This window comes from Lepidochelys olivacea, assembly GCF_965140295.1.
Source record: "Lepidochelys olivacea isolate rLepOli2 genome assembly, chromosome: 3".
NCBI lineage: Eukaryota > Metazoa > Chordata > Testudines > Cheloniidae > Lepidochelys > Lepidochelys olivacea.
Window position 1 is genome coordinate 131,214,005 of NC_140413.1, and position 21,138 is coordinate 131,235,142.

The 21,138-nt window shown below is 43.4% G+C and overlaps 1 protein-coding gene across 1 annotated transcript in view; it reads left to right on the forward strand.

Moving 5' to 3' along the window:
* PGBD5 (piggyBac transposable element derived 5) overlaps window positions 1-21,138 on the forward strand; it is a 93,041-nt gene that overhangs the window by 38,216 nt on the left and 33,687 nt on the right. Inside the window, exons 2-3 of the mRNA XM_084623352.1 lie at window positions 10,611-11,038; window positions 17,062-17,196. Of these exons, the coding sequence (XP_084479478.1) occupies window positions 10,611-11,038; window positions 17,062-17,196 (563 nt within the window). The remainder of the gene's footprint in view (window positions 1-10,610; window positions 11,039-17,061; window positions 17,197-21,138) is intronic.

Consider the following 21,138-nt stretch of genomic DNA (forward strand, 5'->3'; position numbering starts at 1 on the left):
GTCGTTGGGGTCCGTTCCCACCACCGCGGTTACCAGGGCCCCGACTTCCACCTTCGGGACACATGTCTCTGTGCGCTCCAGGGCAGGCCCAGTCCCCTGTTGACCTGCAACTTCCTGCCAGTCAACAGCCGGGAGGGCCTCCCTGCTACAAAGTGGAACATTCCTCTCCCCCAGGCAGATGATCACGGGACAGGAGCTGGTTTCGTCCAGCCCCTCCATCTGGGACTTACCTTGAGCCCCGGGGCTACAGGAACTGGTTAGGACCATTGCTGCCCCCAAAGCTGCATTTTTCACTGCTACTGAGGAATTTAAGAGACACCCTCCTATTCCCCCAGCAGTCCATGTGACTTTCCCCCCACTCTGTGGCTTTTAGCGCAAGTTTCCTTCTCGCTGCTTACCAACCCTGTGACAGATTCTGCCACATCAGAGAAATCATTTCCCAGTAGAAATGTGTGCCACTGTTGCAACAGTTAGCTCAGCCTGCAAACAACCAGTTTCCATGTGCACCTTCGCTAAAGGTACAAGGACTTTACCTCCCACCAGTTCTAATTCTGCTATTTTCCCTGGCAACAAATCCTTCTCCTGGATCAGGTCCCTCCTGACCACAGAAATCTCTGCTCCCATGAGCACCATGAACCAACGAGTACTTTCCCATTAAGTTTAACAGCATGCATATGCTCACTGCTTGGTTGTGTAGAAGCAACCTTTACAAATCCTGTGTGGAAAGAGGCAGCAGCCTAGCTCTGAGAAGAAGAAGCTTCATGTGTTACCTGCTGCCTGTTCCCTCTTAGCCAAGGGCAATTATTCCTCAGGTGCTTAGTGGACTTACAATGATAGCACTTCTTGGGCTCCTCTGCTTGTACAGGAGATTTGGGACGAGTAATGGGAATGGGGAAGTGTCATAAATATAAAGGGAAGGGTAACCACCTTTCTGTATACAGTGCTATAAAATCCCTCCTGGCCAGACGTAACATCCTGTTACCTGTAAAGGGTTAAGAAGCTCAGCTAACCTGGCTGGCACCTGACCCAAAGGACCAATAAAGGGACAAGATACTTTCAAATCTTAGGGGGGAGGTTTTTGTTTGTGCTCTTTGTTTACTTGGTTTTTCTCTCTTGGGACTGAGAGAGGCCAGACAGAAATCCATTTTCTCCATCCCATCCTAATCCAAGTCTCCAATATTGCAACCAGTATAGGTAAACCAGGCAAGGCGGATTAGTTTATCTTTTGTTTTATGTGAATTTTTCCTGTTTTAAGAGGGAGGTTTATTCCTGTTTTCTGTAACTTTAAGGTTTTGCCCAGAGGGGGATCCTCTGTGTTTTGAATCTTGAATACCCTGTAAAGTATTTTCCATCCTGATTTACAGAGGTGATTCTTTTACCTTTCTTTTTTTTTAATAAAATCCTTCTTTTAAGAACCTGATTGATTTCTCCATTGTTCCAAGATCCAGGGGTTTGGGTCGTTGATGATTTTGTAACCAATTGGTTTGGATATTATTCTCAAGCCTCCCCAGGAAAGGGGGTGTGTTGGGCTTGGGGGGATGTTTTGTGGGGAAGACGTCTCCAAGTGGGCTCTTTCCCTGTTCTTTAACACGCTTGGTGGTGGCAGCATAGGGTTCAAGGACAAGGCAAAGTTTGTACCTTGGGGAAGTTTTTTAACCTAAGCTGGTAAGAATAAGCTTAGGGGGTCTTTCATGCAGGTCCCCACCTCTGTACCCCAGAGTTCAGAGTGGGGAGGGAACCCTGACAGAAGATGAATGCCCCGCCTCCTTTTCCCCAGAGGGAAAACGGTGATGCTGCTTTCCACCCGCCCCTGTACCCCTCTGCCTGCGGTTTGTGCTTAATTGCAGCTTGTGACTGCTCGGAAGAGTCTGCAAACCCAGCCAATCCACCCGCTGCACCCACCTTTTTGTCCCACAAATACTGTTTTACATCATCACTGCACATATTCAGGAATTGTTCCTGAGTAACCAAATCACACATTCCTTCAAAGCTTGTAATGCATTTCCCCCTCACCCACTTATCCACCAAATCTCTCATTTCATTTACATAAGCCACACTGCTCAATCCAGATTGCTTCTTAAGACTCCTGAATTTAACCCCGTAGGTTTCAGGTGTAATCTGAAACTGTTTCAAACCCCGTTCCTTAAATTTACCTGTGTAGCTATGGACTCAGGAATTCCCCGCTGCCTCAAAAAACAAACCAAAAAACCCTTGGTGCAATGGCGGTGCCAGTGTATTTGAAAATAATTTTAAGATTGAGTTTGCAAATGGACATGTATCTGTCCATAATTGTTTCCTAATATGCCCTCTAAATACCTAGTCCAGGACTCTTTTCAGTGTAATAAAGTCCCATTTATTCAAAGATAACAGAAGATTTATAATTTTTCAGCTAAATAAGATTTTGGATAAATAGGGACTCCTCAGTGCAAAAGATAACTTTTGGATAAGTGTGGTTCAAGTAAATGAGGTTCTACTATAACTTGTACTTACTTAAAGGTGCAAATCCACTAATCAAGGCTTATTGCACAGTTTGCTCCCTCTGTGGAAAATACATGTGTGCTACATTTTTCGTGTGGCAACAATTAACTAAAGAAGCTTGCCCACTTATCTTAGGCTGGTCATTTCAGCATGTAACAGGTTTTGTATTGTTAAAGTACAATTGTGCTTAAAAAAACAACACACCCTCTAAAAGCATCCTTGTCGGGTTCCATATTTTCATTGGTAAAATATGACCAATGATTTTTTAAAGACAATAGAGTTGGACAGATGGCCTTGCAAATGACATTTAGTCAACAACTATGTTGACGTGCAAGCCAGAAATGAATTTAGTTAATTCTTTCCTAGCTGTGTGGGTTCTGCATGGCTGACAGTAGTAGAATCTTATTTTTTGTCACCAAAGAAAGCAAATAGGACTCTGTATGAGCATAGAGTGCAGATCTGTTGAGTAAAATGGTGTTGCTTTTACATAATCACGTTTCAAGGCAGAACCGCACTTTAAGTGACAGCTACTGAAAATGTAATTACACACAAAATTGACTGTTTTGTGCTCCTGACTGCATAACCAGCTTTCTGAAAATGAAGCCCAATATCTACATACTGTCAATATCCCAGTGTCTCAGGAACAGAATATTTCACCTTCATAAAGCCGTCTACCATATGAACATACCTGTTGCCCCTGCTCCCAGCCTGCTTCTCCTAAGGGCAGGGATTACAAAATTGCCTCACTCGTCACCCCCTGTAGGGTGCCAAGGTCCTAGTGCTGAATGCAATAACTAGTACTCTAGGGGGGAATTGCACGCCTAAAAATTCTGCACAAAATATTTTAAAATTTTGCATATTTTATTTGTCAAAATAACATAATATAATCATGCCAGCTTCAATTATTTTGGTAATTTATTTCAAAATACCTAGTAGCAAGTACGCCTGTAACAATACAGACAGCAAAAAAAAAAAAATACAGGAAATGTTTTTTGACATTTCTTACTAGGCATATTAATACAGAACTTTGAGTAATAATTCATTTACACTACAATGCAGAACTGTATTTTCCCCCACTCCTCAGAAGCAGAGCAAAGGCTTGGGGGAATGGAGTAGCTGAGGGAAAGGGAAGGAGCCTGGCCGTGAACCTGGAGGGTTGTTGGGTATGGGAGGGAGAAATATGGAACAGGGTTGTTTGGGTTTTTTTTGGTTTTTTGGTTTTTTTTTGCAGAGCGGCGATTGTTTGAGAATTGGGGAGCCTCTCGCATGCAGACCCAGGCTGACCTCTAGCCTCTCCCATTAAGTCAGGCACATGTCCCTAGGGCTGTCCTTAGGATTTACGGGGCCCTACATAGTCTTATTAAACTGGTGCCCCTATGCCCGACGGCAGCCCGGGCTCACAGCCCGGGGGCGGGTGGAGGGAGGGACGAGGCAGCAAAGGATACCGAGCCATCCGGCCTGCCTCACAGTGGCAGAGAGTCCAGCTCCCTGCAGAGACCCTGTACCCTCTCCCTCACGCAGAATGCACAGCGCCGGTGCACTCAGCTCTGTGAAGACAGCCCCTGCCTAAGGACACTGCAGCATGCGCTGGGTGTGTGGGAGCCGACCCGCTCTTACCTGCTGTCATGGGCAGTGGGTGAAGCTGCCGCTTCTGGAGGCTAGCTCCCTAGCCCACCTCTTCTGCCTGTGGCCCCTGCCCATACTCCACCCCTGCTCGGCCCCAGGCCCCTCCTCTCCTCACTGTCTCCCTCCTCTTTTCCCTCCCCCTTCCTGCTCACCCGCTTCCAGCCAAATCCCTGAACCCAAATGAAGCAAATGTTTTTTTCAAAATGTCATTCTTCTGCAATTTCTTTCTAAAGAAAATGGAGCATGTTTTCCACTGCATGCCAGATGGTGAAGACTGGACATGCAGAAGGTACCTAATTAAAAGCACTAAATTTGGGAATAAAAAATGCCAATCACAGGTTTTTTGATATACACTGAAGTTTGTCAGAGATTTATTTGCAAAAACTTTGTAGTAAGGGCAAGTCAGCTGTCCTGCTGAATACAACATTAAATATTATGGAATACATGATGCAGCTCTTCTCTGTTTTACATTTTATTAATCAGTATTTCTAAGCTGATTTTGTATTTTAAATGTACTCTTAAGCCTTCATAAAGTAATCATTCCAGATTACTATATATTTAACTCACTGAAACAAAGGCATTTTAAATTAATCAGTCACAGAGGTTTAGTGTGTTCATAACAATATTCATTGCTTTTAGAAAAAGGGACCACTAATTTACTTCGTGTGATCTCCATAACAATATATATGTTTATGAAACTTCACCGACTTTAAAAAATGTTTCCAAAGATTTTAGGCATAACAAAGGATTTTATATCTTACTAAGGTGTGGATTTTGCTGGAGGGGTCTTTTAAAAGTACACTTCTACCCCGATATAACGCGAATTCGGATATAACGCAGTAAAGCAGCATTCTGGGGAGCGGGGCTGCTTTACCTCATTATATCCAAATTCATGTTACCACAAGCGGTTCCTCTGCGCTCCCCCCCCTTACTTGCTGCGGCCCCCCCTGCCCCAGCTTACCTCCGCCTCCTCCCACGAGCACGCCGCCACTCCGCTTCTCCCCCCTCCCTCCCAGGCTTGCCGTACCAAACAGCTGATTTGCGGCAAGCCTGGGAGGGAGGGGGGAGAAGCGGAGTGGCGGCGGCGCGCTCAGGGGAGGAGGCAGAGCGGAGGTGAGCTGGGGCGGGGGGCGCGGGGGGAACCGCAGCAAGTAACTGTGGGGAGGGTGCAGAGGAACCGCTTCCTGCCCCAGCTCACCTCCGCCTCCTCCCCTGAGTGTGCCTGCTGCTCTGCTTCTCCCCCCTGCCCTTCCTTCCTTCCTTCCTTCCAGGCTTCCTGCACCAAACAGCTGATTGGCGCGGCAAGCCTGGAAGGGAGGGAGGGAGAAGCGGAGCGGCAGCAGCGCGCTCAGGGGAGGAGGCAGAGCAGAGGTGAGCTGGGGCGGGGAGTGGTTCCTCTCCCTACCCCGATCTGATGCGGTCTCACCTCTAAGACGGTAAGATTTTTTGGTTCCTGAGGGCCGCGTTATATCGGGGTAGAGGTGTAGATCATCAAATAGAAGTAAAGAAAGGGAAACTGGTTTGTCCAGCTATCTGGAAGGAAAGGAGTGTTGTCCCCTTACGATAGGGTGACCAGACAGCAAATGTGAAAAATCAGGACGGGGGTGGGGAGTAATAGGAGCCTATATAAGAAAAAGACCCAAAAATTGGGACTGTCCCTACAAAATTGGGACATCTGGTCACCCTACTTTAAGGGCTCTCTTCAACAGGGGCGTGAAGGGAGAAAGGAGTGGCAAGAAAGGACAGGAAGACTTTGGAATCAAGTTTTTTGTACTATAGTAATTAAAATTAAAATGTGTATTTTAGATAAAGGTGGTCTTTTGAAGGATTTATTTAAAAAACGATATGTCTGAAGATCCAAGCATTTAAGGCTAAAGATGAATACTCATATTGAGCATCTAAAAATCTGTGCAAGGATTTTTTAAGAGATGTGATTTTATAATCTTCAGCAACAAACTAATGAAATATTTTTAAAGCAAATTTTAAACTAAGATCCTGTAGACTAACATGTTCTGAGTAAATATCACAGTAAATGCGCAACTGTTTTTGTCAGTAAATTCAGAAACTGACAGTATATACCTGGGGGTTGGCAAATGCCTATTAAATGGCTTCATTATCACTTGAAGGGCTCTTTAACAGTTTCAGTGTTGTGCTAATAGGTCTTGCAGGCTGGAAGACCTTTTTTTCACTTTTAAGTTACTAGATCCCCTCTGGAGGAAGACTCATCAGGCTGCAGCAGCCAGCTCTGGTGGGAGCCTGCAGGAAGGGTCAAAACAGGATAGGAAGAGGTGGGAGGGTGGACACGAAGACCCAGGGATGCTCCAAATTTTTGCTCCGTACATGCTGCATATGCCTAAGGATGTCCCTGCATGTCCCCATGTGTCCTTGAACCCCCACACTCTCTTCTGTCCTCATGTGGCCCTTCACTCCCACTCCCATTCAGCCCCAGGCTCAATGCTGTTACCCCGCTAGCTCCTGTACCCCCACCTCAGTCTTCCCTACTATTCCTTCTGAACCCTAGTCTGTGTGACACCTCAGCAACACTGTGTGCCCCTCTTTGTCTGTCCCCCCCATATCTTGTGCCTCCTCACCTGGCCCTACTGGCAGGGCACAGTGAGTAAAGCAGGCTCTGCCCTCCCTCTCTGAGGCTGGCTGCTTGGGCCCCTGAGCCTGCTGCTCTCTCTTCTGGTGCCTCCTAATGGGCAAAAGGTGTAAATGCAACTTCCTTTTACCTCCCCATCAGAATCACTTATGCTGCAGGACATATTAATTCTGCACTTGCACAGTGGCACAGAATTCTCCCAGGAGTATAACTAGGCAAGACTACTTATATAAGTCATGTTATCAAAGAGCCATATCTAGTGGGCAACAGTGAAGCTTAGTCAAGTGATATCCAAAAGAAAATGTAAACGTTTTCATAACATGGCATTGATCCCTTTTCTCTCTCCCAGCTGCTTGGTGCTGCCCTTCCTTTGCAGCTGTCCTGAACATCAGCTTGCAGGTAATTCCTGAGTATCACGTTCTGGGGTGCAGTCCAAACTAGTGAGGTGTTGTCATGAGCTGCCCTGCAACCTTGGGTGCCTCACAATGCTTTGTTGCTGTAGCTCACAACTTGGGTTGCTCACAATCAGCCCACCAGCATGCAGGTCAAACTCTGAGTTTCTGTGTATAGCCACAGCCCTAATCCAGCAACTCTGACACCAGCAGCCTGTCAGTAAGCACCAGATACATGCTGGCTTCCTGCAGCCTTGGTTACTATCTGCAGGGTGACCCCAACACACTCCCAGTCCCAATTTTTCCCCCCAAAACATGTGTCCTGCACTGTCCAGCCCTTTCATGGACAGTTCAGATGTTATAGGTCCATAGCCCCTGTAGGGGGTCAGTATACAACAGTTTGCTACTTTAATTGGGATTACCAAACAATGCAGTTTAAACACAACATTGGATTAGTTTTGATTAAATAATAAAACAAGTTTAGTTACAAAGAGGCTTTAAGTGAGTACAAGTGTGAGGTATTGAAGTCAGAAATGATTATAAGAGAAATAAAGATAAAATGCTTTTTACTAACTAAACTTAAATTAGATCTGGTTTAAGGTAAAATCCCTTACCATATGTTCCCAGCAACATAGCTGACCAAATTCTCATATCAGGATCTGCCCCCAAAGTCTAAAGGGCTGGTTCCTTTGTTGTCTTAGGTGAAAGAGTGAGCGAGAGAGTCTGTGGGGTGGTTTTGGCCCTCGCTGTTATAGTCCTGTCACCTGTTGAAATGCATCTTCCTGAGAGTTATTCCTAGATAAAGTTCCTGTTAGTTGTGAGGATGGAGACGGGGAGTCTTGTGGTGAAAGAGATTCTATGTTGTTGTTGCTAAAATGCAGATTGATCTGCGCATGCCCCCGTTGGCTGCCAATAATGGCCATTTGACCAGTGATTGCCAGTCAGCTTTGATGACACCTGGGGAGAAGTGTTAGCTTGTCCTCTGTCTTTGAGAAACAGGTTTACCCCCCTCTCTTCCCCAGACTTGTCTGGTAAACACATTTCAGTCATAATTTCAGTTTATGTTAATAACCTAACATATGTTTCACCATGATATTATTGACCAACGAGTTGTTAATTTTCAAATGATACCTCAAGGCATATTTCGTACAAAGATTATTACAGTGGTATGTATGATTTAAATACAGGGGTGCATTCAGTCACCCTATGGCACTGTGCTCTGTGACTTGTACTACATGATCCTTTGTAAGCCAGTTTGCCTTGCAGAAATCGTTTCACTCTGGTTTGGGCGAGCAGGTATACAGAACTTTGATAGTAAGAAGAGAACTCCTCTGTAACAGGCTTTACGATGATAAAAGGAACAGCAACAACAGTTATAGTCTGGGCTACATAAATGTATCCATTATAACTCCTTGTTCTCAGTTACATCTGAAAAACGTGCACTATTTATGATAAAAGTTTCCACTTGCACTCTGCACGGTGGTTTTTTTTCCTGTTTTGGTAAAGTGTATAACAGTTCAGCTGCTTTTAAGTCTGCACTATTTTGCATACAATATAATCACTTACTAGAATATAAAATTCTACCTGTATTAGCTTTTTTCATAAAAGAAGTTCTCGCCCCCCCCCCCCCGGCATTTCCTGACTATTGATAGCTTAATTTTGCAACCTTAACATTCTGTGTGTCATTTTTGATGGAGTTAGAATATCCTAAAGGTTCTTCTTGTTTACTAGGCAATAACTAAATAGCTTGAGCTTAACAGAGACTGCAGCCGAAACAAGGTATGTAAAGCAAACACAATTTGATGCCAAGTTAGCCCGTGATCACTTTGTTATTGCCAAGTTAAGAGGAAGCCCTCAAGGAGAAATCCAGGGAGTACAAACCAGGCAGTCCAAAACCAAAAGAGGTTTTAATGAATCTTTCTGATACAAAGCCACAGGATTTCACACTTCTCTTCTTCAAGCCTTTGACATTCAAGCTGTATCAGGACCCAAGTAGTCACGTACTGCAAGGAAAACACTTTCCTGTTATTAACCAGAATTTCAAATGCTAATGTCTGCTCAAAAGTCATTAGAGGGACAGGAGCCTGTACACATGCTTAGGGTGTAGGAGACATGGTACTGAGTTAAGAACCTAAGGCTCATAACAGTAATCAGTATGCTTTCAAAAAAAGAAAAGGAGTATTTGTGGCACCTTAGAGACTAATTCAGTGTTCACTGTATTTTTTTTCCTGTTAGAATAAAATAAAGGCTTGAAAACTTCCATTTTCTCTGCAGTTCAGTCAAAAAACAAACTAAAGGGAGGAAGTGCAAGGTTTCTCCTTCGTTATGTGGGTGATGTGCTAAATAAGGAACATATCTCAACAAGAATCATATATAATGCAAGATAGAAAAGCTTGTCCATATGGTGTTTTAGTTTGTTCTACAAAGGCCTGATCTTGCTCTGATTGCAGTCAATGACAAAAATTCCATAGATTTCAGAGGGTACCGAATCAGATTCACAGATACCATGGCCTAGATACTGTGGTGATTTATGTAATGTTGCACCAATGTGTATGTAGTAACCAGCAAGGTGGTGGTAATAGCATCCAAGAGAGAACATGGAAAAAGACAGAGGGCTGATAATGGACAGCAAATTCGACAGGAGCTTGAAATGCAGTACAGGAGCAAAAAAAAGCCATTCAAGTTTTGACTGCAGGGGAATTATGTCACCTTGCATGGAGGCAAGAATCTCTCTCAATATGGCTGTCATGTGCCTGATCCTAGAATATTGCATTTGCGGTACCATCTTATTTAGAAGATAGACAAACTGGAGAGAATTCAGAGAGGAGCAATGACAACAATTAGGGGCTGGAAGGACTGATATATGGGGAAAGATGAAGACGGCTAAATATGTATAGCTTGGCTTCGAGACTAAGGCCATGTGTCCACTACGGGGACGATAGCAATATAACTACAGCTATGCCAGCATAACCCTGTAGCGTACACACAGCTTTCGGTGATGGAAGGGGTTTTTCTGCAGTAGGGGCGCCACCTTCTCAAGCAATGGTAGCTAGGTCAACGGAAGCATTCTTCCATCGATCTCGCTGCATTTACACTGGGGGTTAGATTGGCATTGCTCAGGGGTCTAGCTATGTTGACCTAAATTTTAAGTGTAGACTAGGCCTAGGAGGGAATGTGACAGTCTATAACTAGCTGAAGGGCATAAATACTGAAGAGGGAGAGGAATTATTTAGAGTGATATATGGGGTGTAACCAGAAAAAATTATATGAAACTAAGGTTGAATATTAGGAAAAAATTTCTGACACAGATCGGTTATTCAGTGGGATAGTCTAACAAAGGAAGTGGCCCAAATCCCATCACTTGGGACTTTGTGTAGACTAGACACTGTACTGTAGGAAACTCTCCTGCAAGGGACTGGATGATCTAGTAGTTGTTAGTTATCAATCTAACTAACCACTATGATGAATAGTTCATCAAAAATGAGCTTGTTTTTTCCCCACTTTTGTTCTAGGTCCAACCCGTAAAATGCCCCAAACTGCCAGTGCCATGGACTTTTTTCAGCTCTTTGTCCCTGACAATGTACTAAAGAACATGGTGGTACAAACCAACATGTATGCCAAGAAGTACCAGGAGAGATTTGGCAAAGATGATGCCTGGATGGATGTCACTCTAACAGAAATGAAAGCCTTCCTAGGCTACATGATCTCAACAAGCATTCACCACTGCGAGTCCGTCCTCAGCATTTGGAGCAGTGGCTTCTACAGCAACAGGAGCATAGCGCTGATCATGACACAGCCGCGGTTTGAGAAAATCCTGAAGTACTTCCACATTGTGGCCTTCCGTTCCAGCCAGATGACACATGGCCTCTACAAAATTCAGCCTTTTCTGGACTCTCTGCAGTATGGCTTTGACTCTGCTTTTAGGCCTTCCCAAACCCAGGTAAGAGTTAACTTATTGGCAGTTGAAATCTTAGCTTACTACATACTCTAGGTTATTTACCAATGACCATTAATACCGAAACTGCAGAGTTACCTGTAGAGAGAGCTAGATATTACAGTATGAAGACACAATGCAGTGTGACTATGACTTAGTATAAGTGACACCTTTTAGCTCTGCGCATGTGCTCTCTTGAGCAAGAATCTGAGAGGCTTGCAACTCTCAAAACAGTAGAAGTTGCAGGTGCCCAGCCACTTAGGGTTTGGCTCTGTCTTTTGAGCCATGTCTCTTTGCCTTACTGATCAAAACATGTTTTCACTGTTGTTGGCCCCACAGCGATGGATCTTATTGCCTGCATGCCGACAAAAATGTCAACCAAGTTCTAACTGTGGACTCTTTATTATTGGTGCTGGTGTAGAAGGCAGATAGAACCCAGCTGGATTGTTAGATCCCAGGTTCGGGTTGCAGTTGGGGGGGGAAACTTCAGGCTTGTAAACTGAGCAAGTTTAATATAAGACATTGAGAAACCAAACATGGAAACTTGTGCTATTATTGTTACCGTTACTTATCTGATTATTGCCACACAAGCTGATAAGTAACCAAATAAACCAAGATCAAGGAAATGTAACTTAAAATACCCGCAACCTATATCATCCACTCTTCCATCCACAGCACAAAATGTTAAATATGGCAAACAGCTCTGTGGACGATTCTATTTCCCACCTTCAGGAGTTTAGGAAAATAATAAAACAAATGTAATTCAAAATGTTCTACTTGAAATACCTTTTAATCAAGGTCATGCTTTCAGCGTGCAAAGCTGATCTATTGTGGAGAGCAGCAAAAGGACATTCTTTCTTGTCTGTCTCCTGTGCTATAGTATTGCAAAAAGAGGAGTGTTTGCCCTCCTCTGGAGCATTGGGTATTGGCTATGATCAGAGACAAGATACCAGACTAGGTGGATGTGTGACCTGACCCGGTATGGCAAGTCTTATCTCAAATATTTTGCCATTGAAGTGTGGCAAAAAATAAATAGAGCTGAGTAGTAAATAACGGAAATTTGCCTGTTTCGTAGGAGAAGAGAGAGATACCAGCCAACCATTGTGGCTTTAAAATTCAGGACAGTGCAGCAACTCATGGTCCAGGCATTAATCAGTTTGAGGTAGGAGCCACAAGACAGAACTCTTCATGTTAGGCCACACTGGCAAGGTGCTGTCTCTGATGCCAAGGCAAAACAGCAAATCAAACACAGAAAACATTCCAAGGACAGGACATCCCACCCATTGACTTCAGTGGGTGCAAAAATCAAGGGCTTAGAAGCTTGATCACTGTGTTTGTAAATGCTCAAAACGTTGGATTCCTGTGGGACATTTGAAAAGCACAAATCCCATTAGCGAGTAATGTGATTCCCACATATACTGCCCCCCCATACTAGGTCTGAAAACTTAATCAATAGAATCACCTGTTCCACGTTTGTGATGACTAAGTGTCTGAATCTCTGCACGCAGTCTGTATATTTGTGCTATGTTTTGTACGGAGACTCTTTTCTCTCTCTCTCTCTCTTTTTTTTTTTTATTAAGGTAACAGCCATTCTTCGCTCCCATTTCCCCCACCCCTAGGCTCCCTTGTCAACGTGTGTGTTGATTTTATAAAGCACCCTTCAGCCGTATCAAGCTGAACATCAAACATCACAACATTGCATCAAAAAAATTAGACATGAGAAAGAGGTTTTAAGTCTGTTCTTAAAAATAATAAGACAATCACAAGAATAAGTATCATACTGAAGTACAATCCAGACCTGATCCTGCAAGGGGCTGAGTGCTCTAGCTCTCTGTGGAGTCAACAGGAATTGTATACCCAACATCCTGAGGGACTGGGGCTCCACCAGTTTGAAGCAAGAGGGGGGAAAAAAGCCCTCTAACTGGGAATTGCCCAGGGTGCAGATGGTATAATAAGGTTAAGTATCAGATCCAGAATTAAAGGCCAAGCGAAAACATAAATACTAATCATGTTGAACAGATACAAGGGGAAATGGCAAGAAAGAGCTCATTCTGATAGGCTGTTGGATGTGTCCTGTTTTTTAGCTATGGCAATTATGTTGTGGAAAACCCCCCATTTTTCTCTGACCCAGGGATTTTTGGAGAACTTTGGGGGGTGCTATTTTGTGTGTAGAGGTTTCTATTCTGTCACTTGTTTCTGGATAGTTTGAGTTAACATTTCCTAAGGCAGCCAAGGTAATTGTGTGTCCACCAATATGTTTTTACTGGCTGGATTTAAAACAAAAACAAAAACAAAAAAAAAAACAAAAAAAGGTTTTGGTACCCAAGCTGCAGCCTTCTTATCTATCTGGATTTATAGTATCCTCAAATCTTGTGGTCCCCAAATCAGGGGTTTTGGCACAGGCCCATCTCCTGTCAGTTCTCTCCCCCCACCCGTGCCTCCCCAACAGTTGTGTATTCTTGCCTTTCAATTCCTTTCTGTTATCCTGATTGGATGGTTTGTGTAATCAATGCTAAGGTTGTGGTGCTTGTCACTTTCTTGTTGCTAGTCCACAGGAGGTTTGTGAGTCTGGTATAGCCTTGGAGTTATGAAGCCTGAGTTCTTTAGCTCCGGCAGTAAAGGCTCATGCTTGAGGTCCTGCCTTCAGTTCCTGCTGATGATAACCTACCCAGGGGCATCATATTACAGGTGTTATTGGGGCAGCTTACCATTTTTCAGAGACACAAATTCCTGTCTCCTATCCCAAAATCCACATCATATATTTTTAAATGAATGCTAAACTTTTGCCTGCTCTCTTTTGAGGTGCATATGCTACAGAAGACATCACACTTGGGGATTTTGTGAACTCCTTTTGTACAAGGGGATGGAAAGCTAATATCCAAAGTTGAAGAATGAGGTAAACAGAGCATGGTACTGTGGCAGGAGTAGTCAACAGGTGGACTGTGGGCCAAATCTAGACCCCCAAATGCTTTTGAACATGCATAGAAGTCTTATTTACTTATTATTGTTATTGTTTTTTGTATTCTTCTCTCTGGAGTATGGACTTTGACAAGAAATTTGGACCTTGACAAAAACTAGTGGATTACCCCTATATTATGGTATGTTTAGCATATGATAATGCAAACAGAAATGTACATAGAGGAAAGACCGCCTGCGCCAGGTTGGGAAGTTATTGAAAGTACAGAACCAATTAACAGAGAGCCAGATCCTGTTGTCACTCCATTAGCTTCAATTACACAGATTTTAAAGCAGCTGAGAATCTGGATCACATTGTTTAGAACAGGAGAATTTCCCTAGTATCCCATCCCTCCCCAACAAACGCATGTAAAGAAATCACTGTCTTTACCTGAAAAAGCCAGCGGGAAGGGGGTTTTGAGGCTCAACTACTGGGGACAATGCTTCATCTGTTGCCACTTGGGTACTATTTGCTTTACTGAAGATTGTATCAGGTTGGAAGCTTGATGGCAGAAGGATGTTCTGATAAGAGTTCTAAGAGAATGTATTCTAACAAATCCATGGGTGCCTAGGCCTGCAGCATTTGTTGCTATGTCACATACCATGGTCCTCAGAATTTTCTGGTGACAACAGGGTCAGATCTCCAAAGCCTCTGCTCCACAGGCACAGAGGCTTACCTGGCCACTTTCTCTACAAGGATATCTGTGTTAGCTGTTACCAGTATAGGACCTGGGGTGCTGTTATGCAGTGCAGATTCCGTCCAGTAGAGGATGTATGTGTACATTGTACACCCCCCCACCCACACACTGAAGTACTAAACAATAGCCAGTTTAAGAAACTAGAGAAAGGGAAATAAATAACTGACCAACCCCCTTTTTGTTGTTTTTTCCTTTTTTAGGAAGGCTTATGATTGAATATAGATTTGTACCAGATGTTTAAGTGAGAGATGTTGGGCAAGTCACAACCGCTCTGTACCTCAGTTTCCCCATTTGCAAAATACGTATAAATATCCACCCCAAGGGAGTGTTGAGAGAATTAATATTTGCAGTGTGCTTGCACATTTGTAGCAACTTTTCATTTGAGGATCTCAAAGCGTTGTGCAAACTTAAATTATAAGTTATTTGACTCGATCCTAAAGGAAGAAGGTTCAGTCGTTTTGGGGATAACTGGCACTAGGTGGGCTGGCAACTGCAGCTTCCCCAACAGCCAGGAGAATTTGCATGCCTCCTCACATCTTCATCTATATTTCTGTGGGTAAACTGTACATTTTGCAAGAGTGCTTTCAGATGGTGCCGTGAATGTTTTATGAGCCATTAAAACCTGGAGCGTGTCTAAATGAAGGCATGCAGCAGCCACGGGACTGAGAACATCTCTCTCTCTTCTGGATTGAAGGAATGATGTCTTAACTTCAATATTTGAGAGACAAATGGCTACCTGTGAGGTGGCTTTACCCAGGGGTGTGCCACATCTCCACACGCACCGCATGTTTAATGCAGGAGTGGAATTGCAAGAAAGTGCCCTGATTTTTTTTTATAATTAGACGCATACAGATGAATACACCTGTTAAATTGAAGTTTATTTTGTGTGCACATACAATTCAAAATATATATATAAGACCCACACAGTTGATAATTGGTTTTATTTATTTTTTATCATCAGGAAAGGGAGATATGGAGTGGTTATAGAGTTCCTGATCCTCCACAGGTACCAGAGGGGACCAGGATGTATTCCAGGGTGTGCTTAATAAAAGAGGGACTTCCCAGTCATGGATTTCTATAGTTACTGCTTACGGCATGGTTCTTTACGTTTATGTCCTCACACTACACAACTGTGCATACCCACAGTGGCGGCCCACAAGGCAATAGGAGTGATAGGAACACTCCTCTGTAAGTAACTCCTGGAACACTAAAGGAACTCCACCTTTGTAAAGAATTCCACACAAAAATATTATGTTAAAAGAATATTAAGATTGCCGAGTCAAACATTTGAGGTAGGAAGCGCTGGAATTAAGGTTGACTGTCAGGGCTGTTCCACCTTTCTCTGAGGCCTCCAGGACTAGCCACTGTCAGATAGATCAGTTATCTTGTTCCAGTATGGAAATGTCTATGGTCTTATTTAATAGAAGCCATTTTGCAACCAGTACAAATCTTTGAAAATGTGTATCGTGTCCCACCTTCATGTCTTCTTTTCCAGTCAGCATGACTATTGTGCCTTCGGTTTTATGGCATTACCACATCCCAGCACGCGCAGAATGCTGCTGCTGCTGTTATTCACACACACTTAAAGAAGCACAAACTATATAATCCACATCCTCAGATAGTTCTGCTGGCTCCCCATTCATACTATATTGCTGGTACAAAATTGCCCCATTTTTAAACACTCCATGGACTTGCTCCAGTCTGCATCATAGAACTTACCTCTTTATATTCCTGTCCCTGCTCTCTCAGCTCATCTAGCCCAGCTTCCTGTGTGTCCTTTCACAGAATCTCACTGCTGCTGTTGCAAGAGCCTTCTCCTCTGCAGCTCCTGGAATCAGGAACAAAATTCCTTCATCTCCATCTCACCTCAAGTAGCCTCAGAAAGCATCTTTATCTCCCTTGAGTACCTCTTTAATTTCTGTCCCCCTCTGCTGTTTGTTATTCCTTGCTCAATAACTATGTCATGTAAATCTGCAAAATACAATAGGATATAATTGGCACGAAAAACACTCTGCAAAATAAAATAACGTTTTTTTATGAATAAGCATGTGTTTGAAGTTGTCATGGGATAGTTTCACATTATAAATCACCTGGAGAGGCATATAACATTGTGACGAGGAAGACATGAATGCAGTCCAATGTCAACATTGGGGACAATTAAAAGTAGGGTGGATAGACTCCTAAGCACTTCACTTCTTTCACATGGTCCTCCATGCTCAAGAGAGCATTTTGGCTTGTGGTGATGGGCCATGGTGCTTCTGCTAGATGAGAGAACTGAGCAAAAGTGCAATCATGACATAGAGAGATAGCGTTGCCTCAGGAAACTTTACTTTGTTTAGAACTAACAGTACTTTAATGAACTTATTTTGATCATAGGTGCTACATGAACCGCTGATCGATGAGGACCCAGTTTTCATTGCCACATGCACAGAGCGGGAGCTACGCAAAAGGAAAAAGCGGAAATTCAGCCTGTGGGTTCGGCAGTGCTCATCTACTGGTTTCATCTGTCAGGTAGATTGGTCTCAGTGCAATTTCTAGCAGACAGGTGTGTGCACAAGACTCATCAGAATTGCCAGCTTTGCTGGCAGTCTCAGCAGAGGCTGAGAATTAAATGGGCTCTGGAGACTGAACCAGACCTCTCTGACCCCTGCAGATGGTACCTCCAGATGGATTAGTACGGTTTCTAATACCGTTTCTAGTACCATCAAAGGAAGCTTGTACTGCCACTGCCCATGCTATACCTGTTCTGTGGCTAAATAGAGGGTTTCTGTTTCTGGAGCTATCCAACTGGCTACCAGCCTTAAATGCATTATAATAATTAAAAAAAAAATAAAGCCAAGCCAAAGCAATAGGGAATCTCACCATCCCAAAGATATGAGGGATCTCTCCTGTTCTTTAATTGAATAATTTTTTTCTCCAAGCATAATACTGCATATATCAGACAGTTCAAGTTGTATCCATATATGCAATAGAATTAGTCAAGGTGTAGCATCCTGATGGCCTGCATTCTGTGGCCAGTATATTAGGTTCCCCCTCCTAGCCCTCCAAGAAAGAAAATCTGACATTACCTGAAGATGACGATATAAGAGCTTGAATGTAAGTAAATTAAGTCTTCTGGTTGGGTATGTTTTACAAAACATTTTGAGCTAGATTTTTCGGCAGAGCCACTTATTTTGGTGCCTAGATGATGGGGGAATGGCCCCAATTGTGAGTGCTGAGCACTTTTGAAAACTCTGGCCCACGTCACCAATGGTGTACGCTATATGGATAGCTCTCCAAGAAAGAATTTTATTCTATAAGAGAGGTTAGCTGGAAATAAAGGTCTGCATTTTCAATGGTGCAATAGCCTGACAAAGGAATGGGGAGAAAACTAGAATCATATACTTCCCCCTGTCAGCTTTGTCAGCAGCAGCTTTCTCTGTCCCAGCAGCCCCAGGCAAGGGCTCCCTGTCCCATCCAACCACCCACCCCCGTTGCCCTGATTGGCATGGCTGAAAGGTGGCCAAGCTCCGAAGGCAGGGCTGGGGAGAGACCGGGTGGCAGAGAAGCTGCGAGTGGGGGGACTCAAGTAGGGGAAATGTGTATGTGTGAGAGCAGATGGGGGGGTTGCCTCTTGCCTGTGTTCCCAGGCTCTGAGAGGCCCCACAGAGGGGGGAGAGAGAGAGAGAGAGAGGGAACGGCCCTTCACACATGGAACTACAACTCCCATGATGCTCCTGTACCATGTCTGCAGCTGTGTGGTTCCTTGCCTGGGGCTGCTAACATTGTGTAGCAACCTTGGAAGTTTCCACTCACTGGCTTTTGGAAGGCAACATGCAGTACAGCAGTAGTGTGCTTAGTCTCCAAGGAGACCTCTCCTTCTCGTACATGCAGGGTATTATTGAAGGACAATAGGGACAGAGACAGAAGAATAAAGTTCACAGATCTATCCAGAAAACCTGACAAGACAGCAGCCATGCCACAGATTTCAGATACGCTGAGCTGTAATTAGATTTTATCCCACAGGCTTCTCCATTAATGCGCTCTTTAAATGGATGAGTCAGTGGAAGCAGAGGACACTCGGCACCTCACAGGATCAGACCCAGATGCTCTCTCACAATTATGAAGTTGACACTCATGCCTGACTTGCATCCAAACAACCACCAGCAGCTCCTTAATGGCCCTTTCCATTATGTGAATAGGTGAGAGCGAACACTGAGAAGCATGAACATTCATTCCAAAATAGAAAACGTACAGGATTTTGCCAATTACAGTATCAACTACAGACTTTAAGTACCAAGATTAGCACTATCACCCCGCTCTCCGACACAGTCACAGAGGCCTTGCAGAAGCCAAACACTTACTTGGTGACTGCCTGCTGTTCTGTGAAGGAGTAAAACAGTATTTTTCTTAATGTACCAAAAAAAAAGGTTTTTAGCTGAGTTTCATATAAAGACATCATAGATCCAGATAAGAGGAAAGTTTATGTCTCCCTCCCTCCACATCACCACGCCCATCCTGCAAGTCTGCCAACATAAAAGCATGTTGATAGATAATGGGTGACCAAGCTTCCTCTTGTGTGTTCTCAAAAAAGAAGCTCCCATATGCAGGCAAATGCAGCACAAAATGCTGTAACACCAAGGGGCCAAATTCCACTCTGACCCATACATGTACAATGATCTCAGTGGGAACAATGGTCACTTGCTTGTGGGCAGAATTTGGCACTATACATATTGTATACAGGAAATTTAATGACAGGTTTCAGAGTAGCAGCTGTGTTAGTCTGTAGCCGCAAAAAGAAAAGGAGCACTTGTGGCACCTTAGAGACTAAAACAGTCTCTAAGGTGCCACAAGTACTCCTTTTCTTTTTGAGAAAATTTAATGTAATTCAACTAATTGGGCCCCTGTAAGCAGAAGAGGACCGAGCTACAAACAGGTCAACTTGCTTACATTTGTTTTTTGAAGTTATTCACTGAATCATTTCTGTGAACAATTCTTGGTGTGTAGCTCACCGATGAGTTTGTTGCTAGCATTCAGTATTTTAAATTTGAGCTGTTCAGAATGATCATGTGGTTTTGGTCTGCTCCCTGACTGGATGAGCAGAACTCTGAATCAGATTTTAATGTAAACAAATATTCATATTTACAGGTTCTACATTCATTCTCTATGAATATTCTATAATATGCTTTCATAGTTTGCTGTCAGGGTAATATTCCTGCCAGCAAACTAATTCATTAGAAACTTAATGGAACATAAAAAGGTGCTTAAAGACACTCAAAGCACATTCATTTATGTTACAGTATCGGCCCAGCTCTCTCTCCTGTGCTATGAATAACTTGATTCCAGAGTTGGCAATTCAGGTCCTTGCTTTCAGATGAATTTCCATTTTGTACCACATGTCTGCCTCAGAACTTCCTAAGCAAAGCACCACCTCTCAGTTACTAATGTCTTTCTCGTGTAGCTCAGCCATTCAGCTAAAACAAGTAAGAATATGAGCTAAGCATAGGCAAACCCACTTTGGACAAAAGAACTCAAAGCTTTCTGGAGGTTTAAAATTTCTCTCTCATTTTCTACTTCCCTATCCCCATTTTTCATTCCATGTTATGAATATTATATATCGAGTGCTAAAAGCAATGTTTAGTGTGCTTGTATTTTCTTCCATTAGAGTTGCTGTACTGGGAAAAGAGCTACTCTTTGCTTTAACCATGCAGTGGCCAGACAGAATTGCAACCACAGCACAGCCTCCAATCTGATGATCCTTTTAACATTCTCCCATCATTAGTATCAATACATTTAGCCTATTTAGGTAAGTGAGGCAGAACAGTTCTGTTCTTTGCAAAATTAACTCATTTGATAGCTAGCTGCAAAGAAAAGGAGTACTTGTGTCACCTTAGAGACTAACAGATTTATTAGAGCATAAACTTTCGTGAGCTACAGCTCACTTCGGAAAGTTGGGTCTTTCGGTTAAAGTGTGGGAGACAGGAGCTTTGGGTTTATGCTGTCACTTTAAGGCAAAGAGTTTAAGTGAGATGCCTAGTTTCTCCATCTGTAAAACCAGGATTACATCATTACATCAATGAAGTCACACAAATGAGGGTCATTCTTGTCCGTTGCCAGCTTGTGCAGGTCAAGGAGTGACTGGTTCACATTCTTTTCCAGGTGCAAGGCACACTCCATTGCTGTCAACCCATTCTCCCAATCATCACAATCTGGTTTCTTGATGTCCTGCAAAAAGATGTACTGCATTCCAGGGCAACTTCCTTCAGGATAACTGAAGTCCTACATTGCAGGTTCTTCTGCACCAAAAGCTAAAACTACAGGAGAATCTATCAGCCATACACGGCTGATGAGACAGAGCTAAGTAGTTCAGATTGGTGCGTGCACACACTAGTTAGTTTCTTACATTGTTGGACTTTTCCCTCACAGTTGCTGCAGATAAATGAATGTTTGTAAAGTGCATGGAGCGCGCAGGTG